The sequence below is a fragment of the Tupaia chinensis genome, unplaced genomic scaffold (assembly GCF_000334495.1).
Source record: "Tupaia chinensis unplaced genomic scaffold, TupChi_1.0 Scaffold148012_1, whole genome shotgun sequence".
Taxonomy (NCBI): Eukaryota; Metazoa; Chordata; class Mammalia; order Scandentia; family Tupaiidae; genus Tupaia; species Tupaia belangeri.
This window is the reverse complement of record NW_006207862.1, coordinates 1,935,262-1,957,078: the sequence shown is the minus strand read 5'-3', so window position 1 is coordinate 1,957,078 and position 21,817 is coordinate 1,935,262. Positions and strand designations below refer to the sequence as shown.

The following is a 21,817-nucleotide window of genomic DNA, read 5'->3' as shown; positions in this document are numbered from 1 at the left end:
CCGGGCTTTAGCTGCTCCATCTAGGTGATCTGATTGTATCCTAACTATTTAAGTGTAACAATGTGTTGATGATGGAATATAATGATGGAGTTAAATGTAAATAATTTGCCCTTGGACTGGTCTGGAGTGTCTGTGATTTTTTTTTTTTAAGTTTTTGCCGTAGGGCGCCTGTGCTCGTTGGAGAAAGAGAGGGAAAGTGAAAAATCACCCCGGGCGGGGTGGGGTGGGAATGACCACTCTGCAGTCCCTTCATTTTCCTCCTGGGATTTTGGACTTGTATGTGCACACATCTGGTGTGGTTTTCAAGCCCCCCTCTCCCCGGGTCTGGGACTTCATCCGCTTTTGGCTATGTGGGAGTCCAGCAACTTAATCATCTTGCCATCTGCAGGCCCCTTTTGATGAGACTTTTCTTTTTTAAGGAAGGATCTTTTTTAAGAAAACATGCGGATATCTTTTAGGAAGGAAAATAGCTAATGAGTGCGAGGTCGCACCTGTTGTACATGGAATAAACGTTCGATCATCTCATTGCAGACAAAGCCATGGTGATATCATTGCTATTCTATGAGAAGCTCTTCTACCAGTAACCCCTGTTTTCCAGATAGGAATGAGCCCAGGATTCTTTGTTAATATTTTATTCAAAATTTAACAAGGGCCTATGAGTCCTGGCAACCTGGTGGGAGTTGTGTAAAATTGATCTGTGTAGTGAGGAAGGAAAAGAAATAGTAAGGGGCCAGCCTCAGGACACCAAGATTGTTTATTGGTTACATAGCTTCTGCTGAGCTGTTAGCCCTATGTTTTGTCATTTATTCATCATTGGTTCATCCAGGAAACACTGATCCAGGCTCTGTGCTAGGTCTTGAGGGTAGAAAAACAGTCCCTTTTCCCAGAAGCTGCCCACAAGGGGCAGTCCCTTCCCCTCCTTTTCTCTGTCCTGTCAGGATTTGAGGCATGCACACACATGCCTGGTGTGTTTTTCAAGCTGCCAGGGCTGGAATTCAAACCATATGGTAGGCTGCTTTAACCATGTGCCACCAGCTTGCCTGTGTTTCTTTCTTTTTTCTTTTTTCTTTTTTCTTTTTTGGTTATGGGGTGCATGAGCATGCCAGAAACATAGAGGGAAAGTGAGAGAGCACGTCCCACGGGGTTGGCCATACTACAGTCCTTTCACCTTTTAGGATTTTGGACACATATGCACATGTACCTGGTGTGTTTCTCAAGCTGTCAGGTCCAGGACTCAGAGCACAGTCACCCATGTGGGATCCAGCTGCCTTAACTACCATGCCACCTACTACCTGTGGCCCCAGTGTTTTAAATCTAAATGCTAAGATGGCACTATTCAGTATAGTAACCACTAACCACATGTGGCTCTTTTAATTTTAACATTAAACAGTAGATTTTCATTCACTCTAATTTATAGCCATAATATGAGACTAGTGGCTACCATTTTTGGCAATGCAAAAATAGAACATTAGAATATTTCCATCGTGGAGGACCAGCAGATGGCATAATGGTTGTGAGACTTTTGCATGGCCAATCACAGTTCAAGTCCCAGACCTGGAGACTTAAAAATCACACTGGGCATGTGTGCATATGTGCCCAAAATCCTGAGAGGAAAATGAGGGCGAAGGGACTGTGGTATGGCCATCCCCCTGGGGAGTGATTTCTTGCTTTCTGTCTCTCTTTGTCTCTCTAGTGAGCACACATTCCCTATAGCAAAAGTCTCCCTTTAAAAAAAAAAAAAAGATCTATCATGATAGAAAAGTTCTAGTATCACAGTGGTAGAATTTTTTTTTTCTTTTTAAGTCTGTTCATTAGAGCATCTGTGTCACAGAGAACATTTTTACTTTGAATTTTTGTAAAGAGTCACGTATTTAGTATAGATTTTCTTGTTTACATTTGAATCTTTTTATATGACACAGGATTAAACACTCAGCTGCCATATTCATAAGCCATGATGTCCAAGATCATTTCCTATATTGTTTTGTTCCAGTTTGGGGATGCCACCAAGTGATAAGTTTTGGTATTACATTCAGGTGAAAACATTTTTTTTTAAGTTTATTATTTCTTCCCTGTGAGAGACAGACACAGGTGCACCCCTGACAGGGTCCCCACCCCACGGTGTTCCCCATGCTTAGCCAGCCCAGTCACTAGCACACATACACATGCCAGCATGTACAGGGAGACCTTGGGATACAAACCTGGGACCTCGCCACATGGGTCCAGCATCATGGAGTGTTATGTTACAACTGTGCCACCAGTACGCCTCCACATTTTTAAAATTATTTATTTATTCATTTATTTTCATTTGACCAGGGAGAGAAAGAGAGAGAGGAAAGGTGAGAAAGCAAACTGCCAGATCCAGGTCTCGAACTGTGGTGGGCCATGTGGGGGCATCCATTGCCTTAACCACCACACCACCTGCTCCCTCCTCCACATTTGTCTAATGAAAGGACCAATCTAATCTATTTTCTTGGAAACAGAGCACAATGTTATTCTGGAATTTTATTTGGAAAATTTTATAACGGTTACGTTGTATCCAAAACAAACTGTCCTATGGAGCATGATTGTTTCATCCCCATAATTTATTTCCTCGGTCAAATTTCTATCTTGGCTCTGCCATATTACCCCTCCATAACTCATAAACTGCCCACAATCAATCCCAGGCAGCATAAATAGTTTGCTAATGGTAAGAAAAAGTGTTTTAAGTAGGAAAACCTATTCTTAAACATATTTTCTTTTTTTTTTTAAGTTTCCTTCTTTCTTCCATGAACAAAAGACAAGACAGCACCCTCAACTGGTTCCCAGCACCGTGATCTGCCCCTGGCTGTCAGCTAGCCCTGGGCAAGCTTGTGTGCCCAGTGCACTTAATGAGTCTCTGCACTTGAACCAGGAACCTTCCCCTCCCATTTGAATTGCCTCACAGTCTTACTGCTATGCCACTGTCTGGTCCTGTTTTAAAACACATTTTCACTTTGGGGCCAGCAGGTGGTGTGGAGGCTCTACATAGCTGACTGCACCATTCAAGTCCTGGACCTAGTGGCTTGAGAACCAGACTGGGCATATGTGAATGCATGCCCAAAGTCCCAAGAGACTAGAGAAGGGATTGTGGTGTGTCCATTCCCCCCAAAGGAGTGACTTCTCACTTCCCCTCCTCTCTGTCTCTCTCCATGGCAAGTACATGCACTCTATAGCAAAAATTTTAAAAATTAAAAAATCACTTTAAAACTTGAGTAAGACCTAGTGTAGGTGTGTACTGGACTGCAGTGCTAGAGGTCATGTGGCTGACTGAGGGTTGGGGTCCCTAGCCTTGTCAACCTGAAACACACCAGGTGCACACACATACCCAGGATCCTGATCAGCTGGAGGTCTAGGGGAAGGAGATTGTAGTATGACAGTACCCTGTCGAAGCTGCTTCTCTGTGCATGGGTGGGTGTACACATATGTGAGCCCCTATCATGAATAAGCTTTTTTTAAAAAACAAAACAAAACCTAAGTGACATTTTGCCCTAAGACATTTCTAAGACAGAATTGAGAGAGTAGAAAAAAGAGGAGCTAATTATTTACAGAACTGAATGCTTTTTCTTATGGCAGCTAGAATAAATGTTGTCCATCTCACTTCCATGAACTTGCCAGTTACTGTTTTTCTTTCTCCGTAGCGAAGCGAGATTCTGCTAGAGAGGAGATGGCTGCTTCTTCATCATCCTCCTCAGCTGGCGGGGTCAGTGGCAGTTCTGTCACTGGCTCTGGTTTCAGTGTCTCGGACCTTGCTCCACCACGAAAAGCACTTTTTACCTACCCCAAAGGAGCTGGAGAGATGTTAGAAGGTGATCTCATGCTGCTTTTTGCTGAATAATTGGATTCAGACCTGCAATGAATATTAATTGTAAAGAAGCTATTAAGTGGATTAGAGATGTTTGCCCTGATTTTAGCTCCACATTTTATTCCTTGTCTTCATCTCAGATAATACCTTTAAAAACAAAATTCTCCAAAATCAGCATTTTTTTCCTCCAGAAAAAAAAAATCTTTGGAAATGAGGAAAATATTTAGAGTCAACTTAGATGGAGAAAAGTTAAGTGAGTTGGCCATGTTAATGGCAAAGTCAACTCTGGGACCAGGAATTCTCTTGACCTCCTGCTCTGGTTTGCTTTATCTTGGCACCTATCTACTTCCCTGTGGTTAGTAGGTTTGTTGTGGGTTTTTTCCTACTCTGATTAATTTATAGATGGATTAACCCCGTCAGAAAGGTTAAAGAAGTGAAAATGAGTATACGGCCCTTTTCTGTGAAAATGATGGCCCTGACCTACTAATGCACAGTACCGTGTGGTTTTTCCAGCGCCAGAGCTGGATTAGAAGTCACCCACTATTCAGCACACATTTGCACACTGGCTGGCCAAGATCAGGACACAGGCTAAGCATGAAACACTGTCAACTGGCAGTCCTCAGGTTCATGTCACTATTGGCTAGACTAGCATTTTTTTTTTTTTAAAGGTTTTTGCTATAGGGCACGTGTACTCGCCAGATAGACAGAGAGACAGAAAGTGAGAAATCATCCCCCAGGGCTGATGGCCATGCCACAATCCCTTCTCCTCCATTCTCCTCTCGGGATCTTGGGCACGCACACACACGCGCCCAGCGTGAGTTTTAAGCCACCTGGTCCGGGACTCAAACCGCAGTCGAATACATGGGAGTCCAGCGACATAGCCATTATGCCAACTGCTGGTCCCTAGACTAGCAATTTTTAACAAGCTGCTTAAAAATCACCAGAAGAGCTTATTTAAAATGCACATTTGGGGGGCCAGCAGATGAATAATGGATATGTCACTGGAATCCCATGTAGTCAGCCATGGTTTGAGTCCTGGACCCCACGGCTTAAATCTCATGCTGGGCATGTGCATACGTGTCCAAAATCCGAAGAGGAGATTGGAAGGAAAGGGATTGCAGCATGGCCATCCCTCTGGGGGATAATTTCTCACTTTCTGTCTCTCTGGCAGGCACACATGCCCAGTAGCAAAAACCATAATAATAATAAAATGCACGTTGCTAGGTCCAGCAGTTAGCATGGTGGTTAAGGCATTGGATCCCATGCATCCAACTCTGTGGTTAGAGCCCCAGATCCAGTGGCTTAAAAGACATTGTACATGTATGCTTAAAATCCTGAGAGGATAATGGAGGAGCAGGGATGGTGATATAGCCATCACAATCTCACTTCTCACTTTTCCTCCCTTTCTGTGTCTCTCTCTTTTTCTCTGACAAGCATACTCACCCTGTGACAAAAATCTTTTTTAAAAACCACACATTTCTGGGCCCACCTTGGAATTCCAAATTTAGGTACAGAACAGGAATCTTTTTTTTTTAAGAATTAATTCTATTTAATTTGATTTATTTTTATTAATTATTTAATTTGACCAGAAGAGAAACAGAGAGGGAAAGTGAGAAACCAGGTCTAGGACTTGAACCATGGTTAGCTGTGTGGGACTCCAGCACCCAACCATGATGCCACCTGCCAGCTTTGGAATCTTTTTTAATCAGCGTCTAGGTCCTTCTCATGAAGGTAGTCTTCTCATTATAGTTTAAAAAGCATTGGCAAAAAACCTTACAAGGATTTTGATTCCAGCAATTTAGCGTTAATTATATATTATCTTTTTTGCTTTAAATATTATAAATTTATATAAACACATTTAAAAACTATTCTTGGAATGTCTCTAAGAAAAGTACAAACTGTAGTTGGGAGTCAGCTTTTTGAGGTGACCTGTATCCATTTATATCAGTATAGTAAAAAAGCAGTTTTAGTTTGAGCCAGGGAAAAACATAAGTCATTTGTGACAAGAAACCACAAGAATACAGTGTATGTAGTTAGTGACACATCGAAGGTGTATGTACTTCTACCTTTGTCTTTTCATTTTCTTTAATTGTGTTAACCGAATACTCAAGTTAGCATCACTGAGTCTAGCTAGAGGAAGTGAACAAACCAGGACCTTATTTGGATTAAAAATATGTTATGAGTGGGGCCAGCAGGTTTCATGGTAGTTGAGGCACTGGACTCCCACATGGCTAACTGTGGTTCAAGTCCTGGATCTGGTGGCTTGCTTTCCCTTTCTCTCTCTCTCCCTCTCTCACGTGAGCACACGTACCCTGTAATAAATTCAGTAATAATAATTAAAGCAATCTAAAATGTATGCTATGACTTCGATCATATGCAAACTTGGTATTAAGAAGGTTTTCCATAAAACAAATCAAAAGTTGGAGGCATTTAAATTGCCTAATGAGTTTTATAGCAACAGAAGATGAATCAGTGTTTAACAGAACTAAGGTTAAAGTCATTTAAAATTCTAGCTACACAAGGAACTTAGTAGGATAGGTACCTCCATAGTCTCAAAGCTATTAGCATTCTTTGTCAGTATACCCCAGACTTCTTGGAGACATTGAAAAAGGAAGACTACTGAGATTCGTCTGAATGTTGATGGTCTAAGCAGTTATAGATTTATTCATTTTTATTCCATCCCAATGTGCTTCATGGAGGAATAGGTTGGATTTCCATTGTATGATGAATTTATATTAAGTTCATAGTGTACCGTTTTTTTAATTATTTAATTTTATTTATTTTTAGAAATAAATATTTACTTAATTTCATTTATTATTAGTTGTTTAATTTGCTCTAGAGTATGCACACTCAGCAGAGTGGGTGGGGACAGAAAAAGAGGGAAAGTGAGAAAGCAAGCCACCAGGCCAAGACTCGAACCAGTCGACCATGTGGGAGTCTAGCACCTTAACTACCATGCTACCAGCTAGCCCCTATAGTGCACAGTTTTTATTCTGTTTCTTGGGCTTGAAGTTTCACCAAAAATCTTAAAGTTGCCTACACTTAAATACAGACTATGGAAAATAATGTAGAGATGGCAATCCCTGAACTATCAGCCAAATCCAAGAATATTAAATTGGGCCAACCCTGCGGTCTAGTGGTTGAAGTAGCCAGATCCCACATGGTTCAAGCAACTTGGGAGACATCCTGGGCACACATGCCTGCATGCCTAGGATCTTGATGGAAGAGAAGGAATTATGGTAAGACTGTGCCCTGTTGGGAGGTGCTTTTTCCCTCTCTGTCACTCTTGGAGTACACTCACCCTCTGGCAATTTTTTTGATAAAGGGAAAAGACAAAAAGAGAATATTAAATTGAGGAGCCAGTAGATGGCATTGTGGTTAAGGTATTGGACTCCCACATGGCTGACCACTGTTTGAGTCCTGGACCTGGTGCTTACTTCCTCACTTCCCCCTCTTTCTGTCTCTCTCTGGTGAGGGCACGTGCCCTATAGCAAATTTAATATAATAATAATAAAATTAAATAAAGATAATTCCCTAAATGTGAGTTAGCAAGGATGTTAGGTTTGGAAGCATTTTTCTGCCATGCTTATAGGTGTATGGGTTATATAATTAATCTGATGTACATGTACCTGACCATTTTTCTTAGACTAGTTAAATATAGGGTTGTCTGAAAAGTCTTGACATATTTTTGTATAGAAAAACAGAAAAATACTTATGACTTTTCAAGACCCAATAGAACATGAAAATAGAGTAGTAAATAGTTTCCTGTGAGTAATAAAGAACAAAAGCAGTCACAAATCAAGGTTTGGAGCAGTTTATAATCTTTTTGTTAGAGAGATTTTTGCTATAGGGCGTTTGTGCTCATTAGAGAGACAGAAGGACAGAAAGTGACAAATCACCTCACAGGGGGATGGCTACACCACAATCCCTTCTCCTCCATTCTCCTCTTGGGATTTTGAACACATGCACACACACGCGCCTGGCTTGAGTTTTAAGCTTCCGGGTTCAGGACTTTAATCACGATGGACTATGTGAGAGTCCAACGACAAAACCATTAGGCCATCTGCTGGTCCCCAGTTTATAATCCTAACAAGTTCAAAGTGATGTTGCACCATCCAAAATCTATTAGGTTGTCGGAAAAGTCATGATATATTTTTCCTGTTTTTCTATGCAAAAATGTGTCGTGACTTTTTTTTTAAGGTTTATCATACTTTTTTTTAAAAAAAGAATTATTTAATTTATTTGTTTTAATTTGACCAGAGAGGAACAGAGTAGCAGAGAGCAGGAGAGATGGAAAGTGAGAAACAAGCCACCAGATCCAGGACTCAAACTATGGTTGGCGGGGACCTGCAGTTAGCGTAATGGCTATGTCGCTGGACTCCCATGTAGTCACCACGGTTCGCATCCCTGACCCGGTGGCTTAAAACTCACACCAGGCGTGTGTGCATGCGTGCCCAAGATCCCAAGAGGAGAATGGAGGAGAAGGGATTGCGGCGTGGCCATCCCCCCTGGGGGGGGATTTCTCGCTTTCTGTCTCTATGTCTCTCTCTGTCTGGCGAGCGCACACGCCCTATAGTGAAGAAAAAAAAAAAAAACTATGGTTGGCCATGTGGGAGTCCAGCACCCTTTACCACCACACCACCTGCCACCCCATGTCATGACTTTTCTAACAGACTAATAGCATTATAAACCCATATAACCTATAGTTAACCTTGTGCATTAACTTTTTGGCTCATTTTCCTTCTGATAACAGACACCTCATATAAACAGCATACAGCACTTTTCAGCCTTCTCTTACCCTTGTCTAAAGTTGTCCTCACTCAGTTCTTAGTGAGCAAATTGGAGACTGCCATCTAGCCCAGAAGTGGGTACATGTTAGTGACATCGAGGCCACTGAAGTAAAATTATCTGGCATCGTCTAGTTTCCTGCTATGAGGTAATACTCCTTAAATGAATTTGTTAGCATCCTACTGATTGGAGTTGGCAGTGGTGTTAGATTTCGGCAATTTACTGAACTTTTCACTATTTATAACCTTTGCTTGTCCCTTAAGAGGAAAGCTGATGTATTGCTACTTGGTGTGTTACAAAGGGTTTGATTACAATTTCTAAATGGAAGACAGATTGCCCCAAGCCGACTCCTCTCTGGAGAAATTCCAGGGTTTAGATAGGTACAAATACCGCATCTACTAGGATGTGGCTAAGAAGCAGTGGACTTGGTGGTTCATACAGAGCTACAGATCAGCACAAGTGTGTTCCATAGATACGTAGTGTGGCAGAGTGATAGGTGGTTGCCTTTTTGAAAGAGTAATTTACATCTTTTTACTTTGAAGTTCATTACCTAGGAAAATATGCAAGTAATTTAAGCATTTTATCCTAATAGCATCTGTGGTTAAACTTAAGTGGGAGGTAGTACTTCACTCTACATCTTGGCCTGATCTTTCTAGCCCATAATTCCAGTGATTTGTTTGAGATCCTAAAGTTTAGGATCAAACCACCTGAGAAGTAAGTTCTAATTCTCTGTGCTTTGCTCCTTCTAAAATAAAACTTAAATTATTGGACTCTTTAAGCAAGCATATGAGTAGGCTAATGAATGTTAGTGTATCATTTATACAGAGGAGCTATAGTAAATTGCATCATTGTGTCAGATGTTCCCCACAGTAGAATTCATAGTTGCTTATTGCTATTATCTAAAAAATAGAAAACGGGCCACCAGGTGTCATGGTGGTTAAGGCACTGGTCTCCCACATGGCTGACTGCAGATTGAGTCCCGGACCTGGGAACTTGCTTTCTTGCTTTCCCTTTCTCTCTTTCTGGTCAAATTGAAAAATAAATAATAACAAATAAAATTAGATAATTCTTTAAAAAAAAAAAAAGTAAGGAGATGGCAGGTGGTGTAGTAGTAGTTAAGGGCTCTGTATTCCAGCATGGCAAACCACCGTTTGAGTCCCACTTGCTTTTTCACTTTGTTTCTCTCTCTCGCTCACTTGCTCTCGCTCTGTCCCCCACTGGTCAAATTAAAATAAATAATTAAAGTTAAATTAAAAAAATTTTTTTTTTAAAAAAGTAAAAACATAAAAACTCTGGCCAGCCCTAAAGTTAAATAAAAAAAATTTTTTTTTAAAAAAAGTAAAAACATAAAAACTCTGGCCAACACCATAGTTCTGAGGTTAGGTGCTACACAGAGGAAGCTGGATCCCATATGGCCTACCAGGATTCGAGTCCCCATTCTGGCGGCTTGAGAAACACACTGGGCATGCCTACACATGCCTGGGATCGTGATGGGATGGAGAATTATTAATAGAATTAGAAGAAAAAGGGGCCAGCAAGTGGCATAGTGGTTAAGGGCACTGGACTCCCACATGACTGACCGTGGCTCAAGTCCTGGACCTGGCAACTTGCTTTCACACTTTCCCTCTCTCTCTCTCACTCTGTTCAAATTTAAATGAATAAATAAAGTTTAAAAAAAAAAAAGCGAACATTTAAAAAAAGAAAAAAGAAGAAGAAAAAGAAAAAGTATTGTGGTATGACCAGGCCCCATTGGGGATAGGAGGTGCTTCTGCTGTCCCTCTTCCTTTCTCTCTCTCGCACACACCTCATCATTAAAAAATAAATAAAATAATGATGTCACTAGTTTGCTTAGGTCTTTAAATTGGACAGTCAATATAATATTCAGTTCATTGGAAATTATATTTTTTTACTCAGTTTAGATGATCTACTCACACATGACTTACATCCAGAGAAACAGAGGTGTGAAGGGACAGGATCATATCCCATATATTACATTTTATATAGAAAAGAAGTTTGCATTTGTAAAATATAACCCTCTCCCTAAAGAGTATACATTGCAAGAATTGTCTTTTTTTTTTTTTGTCTCATCAATTTCAGATAACATTGTAAGGAAGCCTTCTCAGTTGTGCATTCACACCATTTGGCTACAATATCTGTCGTTTTTCTTAATGGTTAACCATGCCTTCTGAAATAAGATCTGCCTTGTGTGAAAATGAGCAGAAGGCCAGCATGTTGTTAGACGTGGCAGACACACCGGCCCATGATTGATGAGTGAATACTTAACACATAGTGGAGCCTACTACTAGCAAGAACGTACTACTGCCTAAAAGGAGACAGCTGTGTTCCCTTTCTCCATTTGTTTTTGAAATTTTGTAATAAGATGTATGTCCCAACTGGTTTCTGCCCTTTTAAAAATCAATTTTTCCTACATGAGCTCTATGTCTTTGAGAATTTGTTTTGCTGTATCAGCCCTTTCCTGGCCAGGAGTAACACACACTGCTTGTGTTTCACAGTTATCTTCTAAGTACTCTGGTGACCGAGTTAATAACCTTCTGTTGGACGTTCTTGGCACCACTACACTGCTAGTTTCTGAACTTGCACCATACTCGTATCGTCATCCCAACTGCTGTGTTTTGGTTCAGTTGGAAAATCAAGGTTACAATTGTGTTTACAGAATGAAAATTTCCCAGCAGTGTTTTGTGATAGTCATAGTGATATAATTTGATAAATTAAAAATCAACAACTGTTTCCCCTCGGGTTGATTTTTTAGAATGAAAACGATTTGGAGTTTTGGTGTACCATTTGTAGTTTGATAGCACAGGGGCCACACGGCCAAATGTGTCAGCTGCCAGTGCTTGCCTCACATAGGGAACAGGAGAACATTAAGAAACCGTCAGGTTGGGGGTGGAGAATGCTGACCAGAACATCGGACTGCGGTTTCTTGTTTTTGTTTTTTTAAACACTATTTTTAAACTCTTAAACAAGTAGAGGGTCTATTTTAATATTCTAGATATAGAAGAAATAGCTTTCATAGCAGAGCAGTGTTTTAAACTGAAGCCTTCTTTGTAAACACTGAACATTAGAGCTTGGATGAAGAAGCAGGAAGAAGAATGGATAAGTTTACTTGGTTTATCAGAAGCCATAAAAATCTTAGGGATTAAAACGTTTTCCTCTTCTGTTTGCAGATGGCTCTGAGAGATTCCTCTGTGAATCTGTTTTCAGCTATCAAGTAGCATCCACACTTAAACAGGTGAAACATGGTAAGGACACGAGTGTTGTGTACTTGACTATGAGAATAAATTTACTGGAGGGTGCGATAGGGGGATTCTGAAAGATCACTATGCTGTGACAAAACCCCCAAACTCAGCAAGACTATTTAAATGTACTTCCTAAATTAAAGAACATTGCAGTTTCAATCCAGACATAATGTCCGTCTTAAGGCTTAAAGTTTAAGTCGAAAGGGTTGTTTCAACAGAGGAGTCTGTACTTCCCGCTCCTTGTGAATTGCCTTTTCCTCTCCTTTTGCTGTTTTCTACTAGCTACCACCATCATCTTCAAGTATTTATGTAGATTTTTATGTTCTATCTGGACCCTAAGGTCCTAAATACTCCTTTCTGTTCTATTGGGCCTCTCCAAGCCTTCATTTATGCATTAGGTAACTATAACTTTATTCCCCCAGCAGACTGCTTCTCCATTAAAAAGCATTATGTAGGGAGGAAAGCTTCAATCGCCTCTAAGTCTAGGATTTTAGACCACAAATCACTGTGGCATGGAGATTGAACACTTTTCTTTTCCTTTTTCTCTCTTTTTTTAAAGAATTATTTATTTAATTTTATTTATTCATTTATTTTATTTTAATTTGACCAGAGAGAGACACAGACAGAGAGAAAGAAAGAGGGAAAGTGAGAAAGCAGACTAGGTCCGGGACTTGAACTGTGGTTGGCCACGTGGGAATGTCCAGCACCTTAACCACCACACCACCTGCTGGTCCCTTCTTTTCTCTTTGCTATGGGGGAAGGGCCCCCCAGCCCCAGGCAGACCAGTGCCAGTCCATGGCGTGTTGGGTGCCCTGTCCCATTTCCAGATGCAGTGGAGTGGTGGGTGGTAGGCAGGCTAGCAAAGCTTCCTCTGGTTTGCAGCCACTCCCCATCTCTTGCATGTAGCCTGGGCCCTGCCTCCTGTTGGCTCAGGAGCAGTACTAGATTCTCATGGGAGTGTGAGCCCTGTTGTTGTGATTGTTTCATTGTGTATTACAGTGTGGTAGTGGTAGAAAGGGGGGTGCACAGTGGATCTAGTGTGCTTGGTTTATCCCAAAACCATCTTCCCTGCCATCAGTACTGGGTCTGTGGAGAGATGGTTTCTATGAGGCTGGTCCCTGGTACCAGAAAGGTTGAGGACCGCTGCTTAGGGTGTATGTGCTCACTGGAGACAGAGACAGAGAGAGGGAACATGAGAAAGAATCCTCAAAGAGGGATAACTATGCCACAGTTCCTTCTTTTCCATTGTCCTCTTGGGATTTTGAGCACACACATGTGCCTAGCATGTTTCTCAAGACTCTGGGTCTGGGACTTGAACCTCATGTGGGATCCAGCCACCTTAACCACCACACAACCTAGTAGCCTCACTTTTTTTTTTTTTTTTTAAGAATAGGGCCTGGGAACCAGCAGTTAGCGTAATGGCTATGTCGCTGGACTCCCACATAGTCGACCGCAGTTCGCGTTCCGGACCCGGTGGCTTAAAACTCACGCCAGGCGCGTGTGCATGCGTGCCCAAGATCCCGGGAGGAGAATGGAGGAGAAAGGATTGCAGCGTGACCATCTCCCCTGGGGGGTGATTTCTCGCTTTCTGTCTCTATGTCTCTCTCTGTCTGTCTGGCAAGCGCACGCACCCTATAGTGGAAAAAAAAAAAAAGAATAGGGCCTATACTGAAAATGTGATAATTTCACTTAATTTGCCAAAGGGCACTTGTGCTTACTTGAAGAGATGGAAGGGGGAGTGCTCCCCATGGAGAATGGTCACGCCATAGTCACTTCTCCATCTCTCCCATCTTTTGAAATTCTGTGTACACACATGCCCTGTGTTTCTCAGGCTTCTTGGTTCAGGACTTAAACTGCGCAGATTCACCAAGCCATACATTGTCCCTAAAAAGTTATTTTGAACATACTGAGAAACTTCTCAGGTTCAAAAGAATAGAGCACAGAAGTTGTCTTCTGTTAAGAAACCTGGTCACTCAGTCTGCTATGATGTGATTGAAGAAAGGAGGTACAGGGGCTGGTGTGGTGGTTAAGAGTCCTAGACTCCCACATGGTCAACTACGGTTCAAGTCCCAGACCTGAAGTCTCCTTTCTCACTTTCCCTTTCTCTTTCTCTCTCTCTCTCTGGTCAAATTAAGAAATAATAATGATGGGGCCAGCAGTTGGCATGGTGGTTAAGGGCACTGGACTCCCACAACCTGGCTTTCTCACTTTCCCTCCCTCTCCCTTCCCCGCCACCTCACTCTCGCTCTGTCCCTCGCTCTGTGTCTCTCTTTGGCCAAATAAAACAAATGAATGAATAAATAAAATTAAATAAATGTTTTTTTTTTTTTTTAAAAAGGAAGGAGATGCAGAGCTTATCCTTGGTAGGATAATACCTACAGGAAAGAAAAATATGTTATTTAAAAATATGCAGAGTGATTAAGCAAATGTTTATTTTGATCTGGAAAGCTTCAACTTTCTATGAGTTTGGGGTTTTTTTGGTTTTCGGGGTTTTTTTGCCATAGGTATGTGTGCTCACTGGTGAGAGAGACAGAAAGAGAAAGTGAGAAATCACTCCCCAGGGGGTATAACCACACCATAATATCTTCTCCATTCTCCACTTGGGATTTTAGGCACACATGCACACATGCCCAGCGTCATTTTTCCTTTTTCATTTTTTAAATTTATTATTACTATTATTTTTTAATTTGCTATCAGGCACATGCACTCACCAGAAAGAGACAGAGAGAAAAAGTGAGAAAGCAAGCTGCCAGGTCTGGGACTTGAACTGTAGTTGACCATGTGGGAGTCCAGTGCGTGAACCACCGTGCCATCTACTGGCCCCCACAGTGTGATTTTCAGCCGTTTGTCAAATCCAGGACTCAAACTACAGAGTCATCCATATGAGATCTAGCATCCCAACACCACACCATCTGCTGGCTCGAAGACTTCAACTTTTAACCATGAATTCAAAAGCAGTGAAAAAGTACATATTTTCCCTTTTTTTTTTTTTTTTTTTTTTTTTTTTTAGAGAAACTTTTGCTATAGGGTGTTTGTGCTCACCAGAGACAAAGAGATAGAAAACAAATCACTCCCCAGGGGGGTGGCCACGCTACAGTCCCTTCTCCATTCTCCTCTCAGGATCTTGGGCACATATGCATGCACATGCACCTGGCATGAGTTTAAGCTGCCGGGTCCAGGACTTGAACTGCAGTCAACTATGTGGGAGTCCAACAACATAACCATTACACCACCTGCTGGTCCCAAAGAAAAAGTAAAATTTTTAATAAAACACTGGGGGCAGGGGAGGCAGTGAAGATGAATGGAGAATGAATATTCTTTTATTTTATTTTACTTTTTTTGGGGGGGTGGGGGAGAGAGGTTTTCACTATAGGGCACATGTGCTTGCCAGACAGACAGAGAGACTTAGAGACAGAAAGCGAGAAATCACCTTCCAGGGGAGATGGTCACGCCACAATCCCTTCTCCTCTATTCTCCTCTTGGGATCTTGGGCACGCACACACACGCACTCGGAGTGAGTTTTAAGCCACCGGGTTCGGGATGCGAACCGCAGTCGACTACGTAGGAGTCCAGCGACATAGCCATTACGCTAACTGCTGGTTCCCTTTACTTTATTTTTAATTGCTCACCAGAGAAAGCACTCTCCAGTAAAGGGTGTGGTTATGCCACAATCCTTTCTCCTCCATTTTCCCATCTTGCTGAGATTTGGGGCATACAGGTATGCATACCTGGTGTTTTTTCCAAGCCACCAAGACCAGAATTTGAACAATAGTCAGCCATGTGGAATCCAGCTACCTCATCTGCTAGACTATGGGGCTGGTCTACCTACATTTTTATTTTTATTTTTATTTTAAGATTATGTCTACTGGAACCATACCTTGGCACACAGTTCACAACACTCTGTGAGGCTGACCCATGTGGAAGGGTCAAGTGTTTAAGTTTAAGGTCTCCTAGTGCTTAGTTCACATATGTCCAAGATCTGGCTAACTGATGCTGGAGGGAATAGTAATGTGACAGCCCAATTGGAGATGCTTATGTCTCTCTTTTTCTTCTCCAATTCTCTCAATCATGGAAGAAATGAATTAGTAAACTTAATTTAAAATGCTTTTTTAAAAAGGATTGGGGAACCAGCAGTTAGCGTAATGGCTATGTCGCTGGACTCCCATGTAGTCTACCGCGGTTCGTGTCCCGGACCCGGTGGCTTAAAACTCACGCTGGGTGCGTGTGCATGCGTGCCCAAGATCCCAAGAGGAGAATGGAGGAGAAGGGATTGCAGCGTGACCATCTCCCCTGGGGGGTGATTTCTCGCTTTCTGTCTCTCTGTCTCTCTCTGTCTGGCTGGCAAGTGCACGCGCCCTATAGTGAAAATCTCTCCAAAAAGAAAAAAGGATTGGGCCAGGGGCCAGCAGGTGGCATGGTGGTCCCATAGTCCCATATGACTGACCGTGGTTCAAGTCCCAGACCTGGTGACTTACTTTTTCACTTTCCCTCTGTCTCTCTCTGTTGAGTACATGTGCCCTATACCAAATTTAAAAATAATAATAATAAATTTAAATAATAATGGGGGGGGTGGATTGGGCCAGGCCTGCCAGTTGCATGGTGGCTAAGGTAGTGGATCCCACATAGCGAACTACACAGTTTGAGTCCTGGACCCAGTGACTTGGGAAACATACAGGCATGTGTACATGTATGCCCAAAATCCCAAGAGGAAAATGGAAGAGAAGAGATAGTGTTGTGGCCATCCGCTCTAGAAGATGCTTTCTCACTTTTTCTCTGTCTCTCTCTGGCAAGCATGTGCACTCTATAACAAAATTATTTTTTATAAAAAGAAAAAGGGGACCAGCAGATGGCATAATGGTTACATCACTGGACTTCCACATAGTCGACCGCGGTTCGAGTTCTGGAAACTTGGCGGCTTAACACTCATGCTGGGTGTGTGTGCATGCATGCCCGAGATTCCAAGAGGAGGATTGAGTAGAAGAGATTGCAGCATGGTCATCCCCCACTCTGAGTAATTACTCACTTTCTATTTCTCTTTCTCTCTATCTCTCTGGCAAGCACACATGCTCTATACCAAAAATCTCTCTTTAAAAAAAAAAGAAAGGGGCAGGTGGCATGGTCGTTAAGGGCACTAGACTGCCACATGGCTGACCACTGTTCAAGTCCCGGACCTGGCAGCTTGCTTTCTCTCTTTCTCTCTCTCTTTGTCTTGCTCTGGTCAAATTAAAAATAACAATAATGATAAATAAAATAAAGGAAATAATTCTTTAAAAAAAAAAAAGAAAGATAAAGAATTGGATCAGCCTGTGGCCTGGTGTTAAGGCAGCTGGATCTCATATGGCTAATCATGCCATCTGAATCTTAGACCCAGTAACTTGAAAAACATGCCAGGTTCATGTGTGTTCATGGCCAAAATCTCAAAAGAAGGGGGAAATGAAGGAGAAAAGATTACTGCATGGCCATCCTCCATTGGGTAATGTGCTTTCTTTGGCCCCAGCCCCCACCATGAGCAAGTCCCCTCGTCCCCTCTGGCAAAAAAAAAAAAAAGGAAGATTAAGGCTTCTGACCAACATAGGACAAGACCTTACTAGAATATTAAGGGAAGAAGATCCATCTAAAAATTATTTTAAATAAAAATTATTTTTAAATCATTATGTTAGTGGTGACTGTCAATCTGTTGGGAAATGCATTTTTGTATTATATTGCCTTCTTGACTCTTTACAGATCAGCAGGTTGCTCGGATGGAAAAACTAGCTGGTTTGGTAGAAGAGCTGGAGGCCGATGAGTGGCGGTTTAAACCCATCGAGCAGCTGCTGGGGTTCACTCCCTCTTCTGGTTGATGTTGCCTGGATGGTCACCTCTGGTGCTCAACGAGTGCAGAGCCAGCAAGGCACTTTCTTACACTTACATAGCCGCCCAGAGATTCGCAGCTACATCACTGAATGGGTCATTCACATCCACACTTGGTTTCTCTGTCTCCTCTGTATCTAACCACAGGCAACAGATACTCAGATGTGTGTTCCAGAAGGAAACATGTTTGTTTGTTTGTTTAAAAAGTATTGCAAATCAGATTAAGATAGTTGGTCTCAGAGAACCTTTCTTGGATTTAAGAGATACTTAAAATTTGTCACAAGCCAGGTAAGACGCATGCCAGAATTGGCCAACTGAATGGCACCTAGCTGTCCTTGTACAGTGCCTGGAAATCTGTCAAGTCCAAAGTCGGGATCCGTAGTTATAAAATACAGCATTTCTGCCCTAAAACAGCTCTTTATGCTGAATGTGATTTCAACTCAGGACCTGTTTAAATGAGGAATTTTTAAATGTTCAGGTTTTTTTCTGTTATTAAACATCTAATTCTAAAGATTCTTTTTCTAACTGTTCTAGACATGCCAAATACTGGCAAAAAAGAATTGCTTTTTAAATGTTGCAGCACTTGTGAAAATAAAGCAGGGGCAAAATCCTATTAAACATATGTACCTGGAGTTCATCTCATTAGTAGGCTCAGCAATTTTGTAACAAATAAATCCTTTGAAAGCGCTCCAAATTGGTGTCTTTATCCTTTCAAAGTTTTCAGGATTTGGGATAGAGGGAAGAGGTCAAATTACTTTTTTACAAGAGAGTCTGCAAACCAATTCTCCTAAGCAAGTAGATTTGCTTTACTTCAGGGATAAATGTCTTTACAGAAGTACACAAATTTTCTTATCAAAATCTGTTCCGATTTTCCGTGAACCACAATAGGGAAACACTTGGAAGACTAAGAGGTGCACTTTGTTCACCCTTGTGGGACCCTGGAGAGTCCAACTCACACAATTAGGAAAATCATTTAGTACATTTTCCCTGAGACAACATTTGCCTTTCTCCTCCTGAATAACTTGCATGTGAGCTGCTTAGCGTTGCTTAATTATAAATAAATATAATCCCAGTAGCAACTGGCCTTAATCTTAGGAGTTGGAAATGTTTAACACGCACTACCTGACAGGGAGGTGGTGACCTCATTCAGTCAGCGAGGAGTCTCAGCCCAGGGAAGTTAGAGACCTGCTGCTGGCCACATAGCTCAGGCAGCAGAAAGCCTCAGAACCTAGAATTCATCACAGTTGCTTAATAGCACGGGCCCCTGTTGTCTCTACAGCAGATCAGAGCACAAGAAGTACCAACCCACAAATTCACCCTTTCTGTATTTCTTTTCAACCAAAACAAGTTCCGTATTTGAAAAAGCAGTTTTCTAACAGTGCTTTTTAGCAGCAACCATCTTGATGATTACCAAGGGAAACATTAAAATAACTAGACTGCAATAAACCTGAAATAGGATTTTCAGTGACATTTTGGAACCAATCACTACCTGCCTCCTTTTTCTTGATTCATTTAGCTGTGCAACACAGACTCTATTACCTCGTCTTCACCGTTTGATGTTTGAACTTACATAGAATTTTTCTCTCTTTAAGTTGGATGTTGTTTTTTTCTAAGACCTTAGAAACGGAGGTGATCTTAGGACTGAACAGAAATGCTTTCCGGAGCACTCTTCACCTATCATTCAGCTGCTACTTGAGTCCTGCCAAAAATAACATTCTCACTGTTTTTCGAAGACATCATCTCTCACTCTCTGCACCTTTTTGTTGGTCACTGTCTCTGCATCCACATCTCCTGTTAAACCCTTTCGATATGGTTGTAAGATATGTCATACCTCCAACAGAAGAAAAATTTGAAACTTGGAGAAGTTAAGTTGTCCAGGTGGCACAGCTAAGTCAGTGGCCGAGTCTGTATTTGAATCCAAATCTGCCAGACTCCAAAGCTGAGATTCTTTTTTTATTTTTTTTTTTAGGTTTTTGTCAAAGGGCACATCCGCTCAGGGAAAGGGCACATATGCTTGGGGAAGGCTGTTCACCTGTATGCTCACTGGAGAGAGACAGAAAGGAAAAGTAGGAAATCACTCCCCAAGGGAGATGGCCACATAGAAATCCCTTCTCTGCTTGGGATTTTGGACACATGCATACACGCCCAGCAGGATTTTTGAACTGCTGAAGCCAGGACTCAAGCCATGGTCAGCCATGTGGGAGCCCACCACCCTAACCACCATACCACCTGCTGGCCTCCAAAGCTGAGATTCCTTTACACATACCATGTGTGGGCCAGCTCTATAGCGCAGTGGTTAAACACAGTGCATCAGGAGCCAGATTCCACATGGTGAACCACAGTTGAGATCCTGGCCCTTTGGTTTGAAAAAGACTAGGCAGAGGCAGCAGGTGATGTGGAGGTTAAGGTGACTGGATCCCATGTGGTTAACTGCATGGTTCAAGTCCCAGACCCAACAGTTTAAAAAACTGGTTAACTGCATACCAGCAGTTAGCGTAATGGCTATGTCGCTGGACTCCCACGTAGTCGACCGCGGTTCAAGTCCTGGACCCGGCAGCTTAAACTCATGCCGGGCGTGTGTGCATGTGTGCCCAAGATCCCAAGAGGAGAATGGAAGAGAAGGGACTGTGGCGTGGCCATGCCCCCTGGGGGGTGATTTCTCGCTTTCTATCTCTCTGTCTCTCTGGCGAGCACAGGTGCCCTATAGCGAAAACCTCAAAAAAATAAAATCTATCAATGATAAGTGATATTAGCAGATGGCACAGTGGTTACATCACTGGACTCCCACGTAGTCAACCATGGTTCAAGTCTCGGACCTGGCAGCTTAAAACTTATGCCAGCACATGTGTGTGTGTACCCAAAATCCTGAGAGGAGAACAGGAGAAGAGATTGTGGAGTGGTCATCCCCTCTAGGGGGTGATTTCTCCCTTTCTTCTCTCTGTTTTTCTCTGTCCTCTGGCCAGTGCAAGGCCCTATAGCAAAAAGCTCTTTATGAAAAAAAAAAAAAAGATGAGCATGGGACCAGCATGTGGTCCCACATGGCCAACCGTGTTTCAAGTCCTGGACCTGGTGGGTTCAAAATCATGCCAGGCACATGTACATGTATGCCCAGGATCCCAGGAGGAAAATGGAGAAGGGATTGTGGCATGGCCATCTCCCCTAGGGGGATGATTTCTCATTTTCCTTCCCACTGTCTCTGTCTCTCTAGCAAGTGCACATGCCCTAAGGCAAAAACCTCTCAAAAGAAATAAAAACATGAAAGGCTTGTGTGTGTGCATTGCCAAAATCAAAAGAGGATAGAGGAGAAGGGATAAGGGACTGCAGCATGGCCATCCTCCCTAAGGGGTGATTTCTTACCTTCCTTCTCTCTCTGTCTCTTTCTGGTGAACGCATGTGCCCTAGAAGAAAAAAAAAAAATCTGGGAACGTGTGTGCTACTTAGAATTCTGACAGGATCGATAAAAAGATTGTGGTGTGAAATATCCTATTGGGGGGTCTCTCTCTCTCTCCTCTCTTGAGCACATGTGTCCTCTAGCCATTAAAAAATCTACAATAGATACACCATGTTGCATCCCACAGAACCCAGTCCAGTGCCTTATACAAGAAAAATCCCAAAACTACTTTTTTTTAGTTTTAGATGTGTGGGCTCACCAGGGAGAGACATGGAAACAGAGAGGGAAAGTGAGAAAATACCTCCCAAGAGGGGTGGCCACATCACAATCCCTTCTCCATCCTCGAGTGTATTTCTCAAGCTGCCAGGTCTAGGGCTCAAACTCCAGAGTTAGCCGTGTGGGATCCAGCCGCCACACCACCAGCTGGCCCCTAGAACTTAATTTAATTATAAAATAAAATAACTACCTGGAGGAAATAAGCCTTGTCACTATCCTTTTCTTTTCTTTTCTTTTCTTTTCTTTTCTTTTTTTTTTTTTTTTTTTTTTGGTGAGATTTTTGCTATAGGGTGCACGCGCTCACCAGAAAGACAGAGACAGAGAGACAGAAAGCAATAAATCACCCCCCAGGGAGGATGGCCACGCTGTAATCCCTTCCCCTCCATTCTTCTCTCGGGATCTTGGGCACACAAGCACACGTGCCCAGCGTGAGTT

The 21,817-nt window shown here is 42.2% G+C and overlaps 1 protein-coding gene across 1 annotated transcript in view; it reads left to right on the top strand.

Moving 5' to 3' along the window:
• Nucleotides 1-18,409, top strand: part of ANAPC16 (anaphase promoting complex subunit 16) — an 18,886-nt gene extending 477 nt beyond the window's left edge. Inside the window, exons 2-4 of the mRNA XM_006170094.3 lie at nucleotides 3,657-3,824; nucleotides 11,794-11,868; nucleotides 17,590-18,409. Coding sequence (XP_006170156.1) covers nucleotides 3,683-3,824; nucleotides 11,794-11,868; nucleotides 17,590-17,705 — 333 coding nt within the window. The 5' untranslated portion in view covers nucleotides 3,657-3,682 and the 3' untranslated portion in view covers nucleotides 17,706-18,409. The remainder of the gene's footprint in view (nucleotides 1-3,656; nucleotides 3,825-11,793; nucleotides 11,869-17,589) is intronic.
• Nucleotides 18,410-21,817: the final 3,408 nt, after the last annotated feature.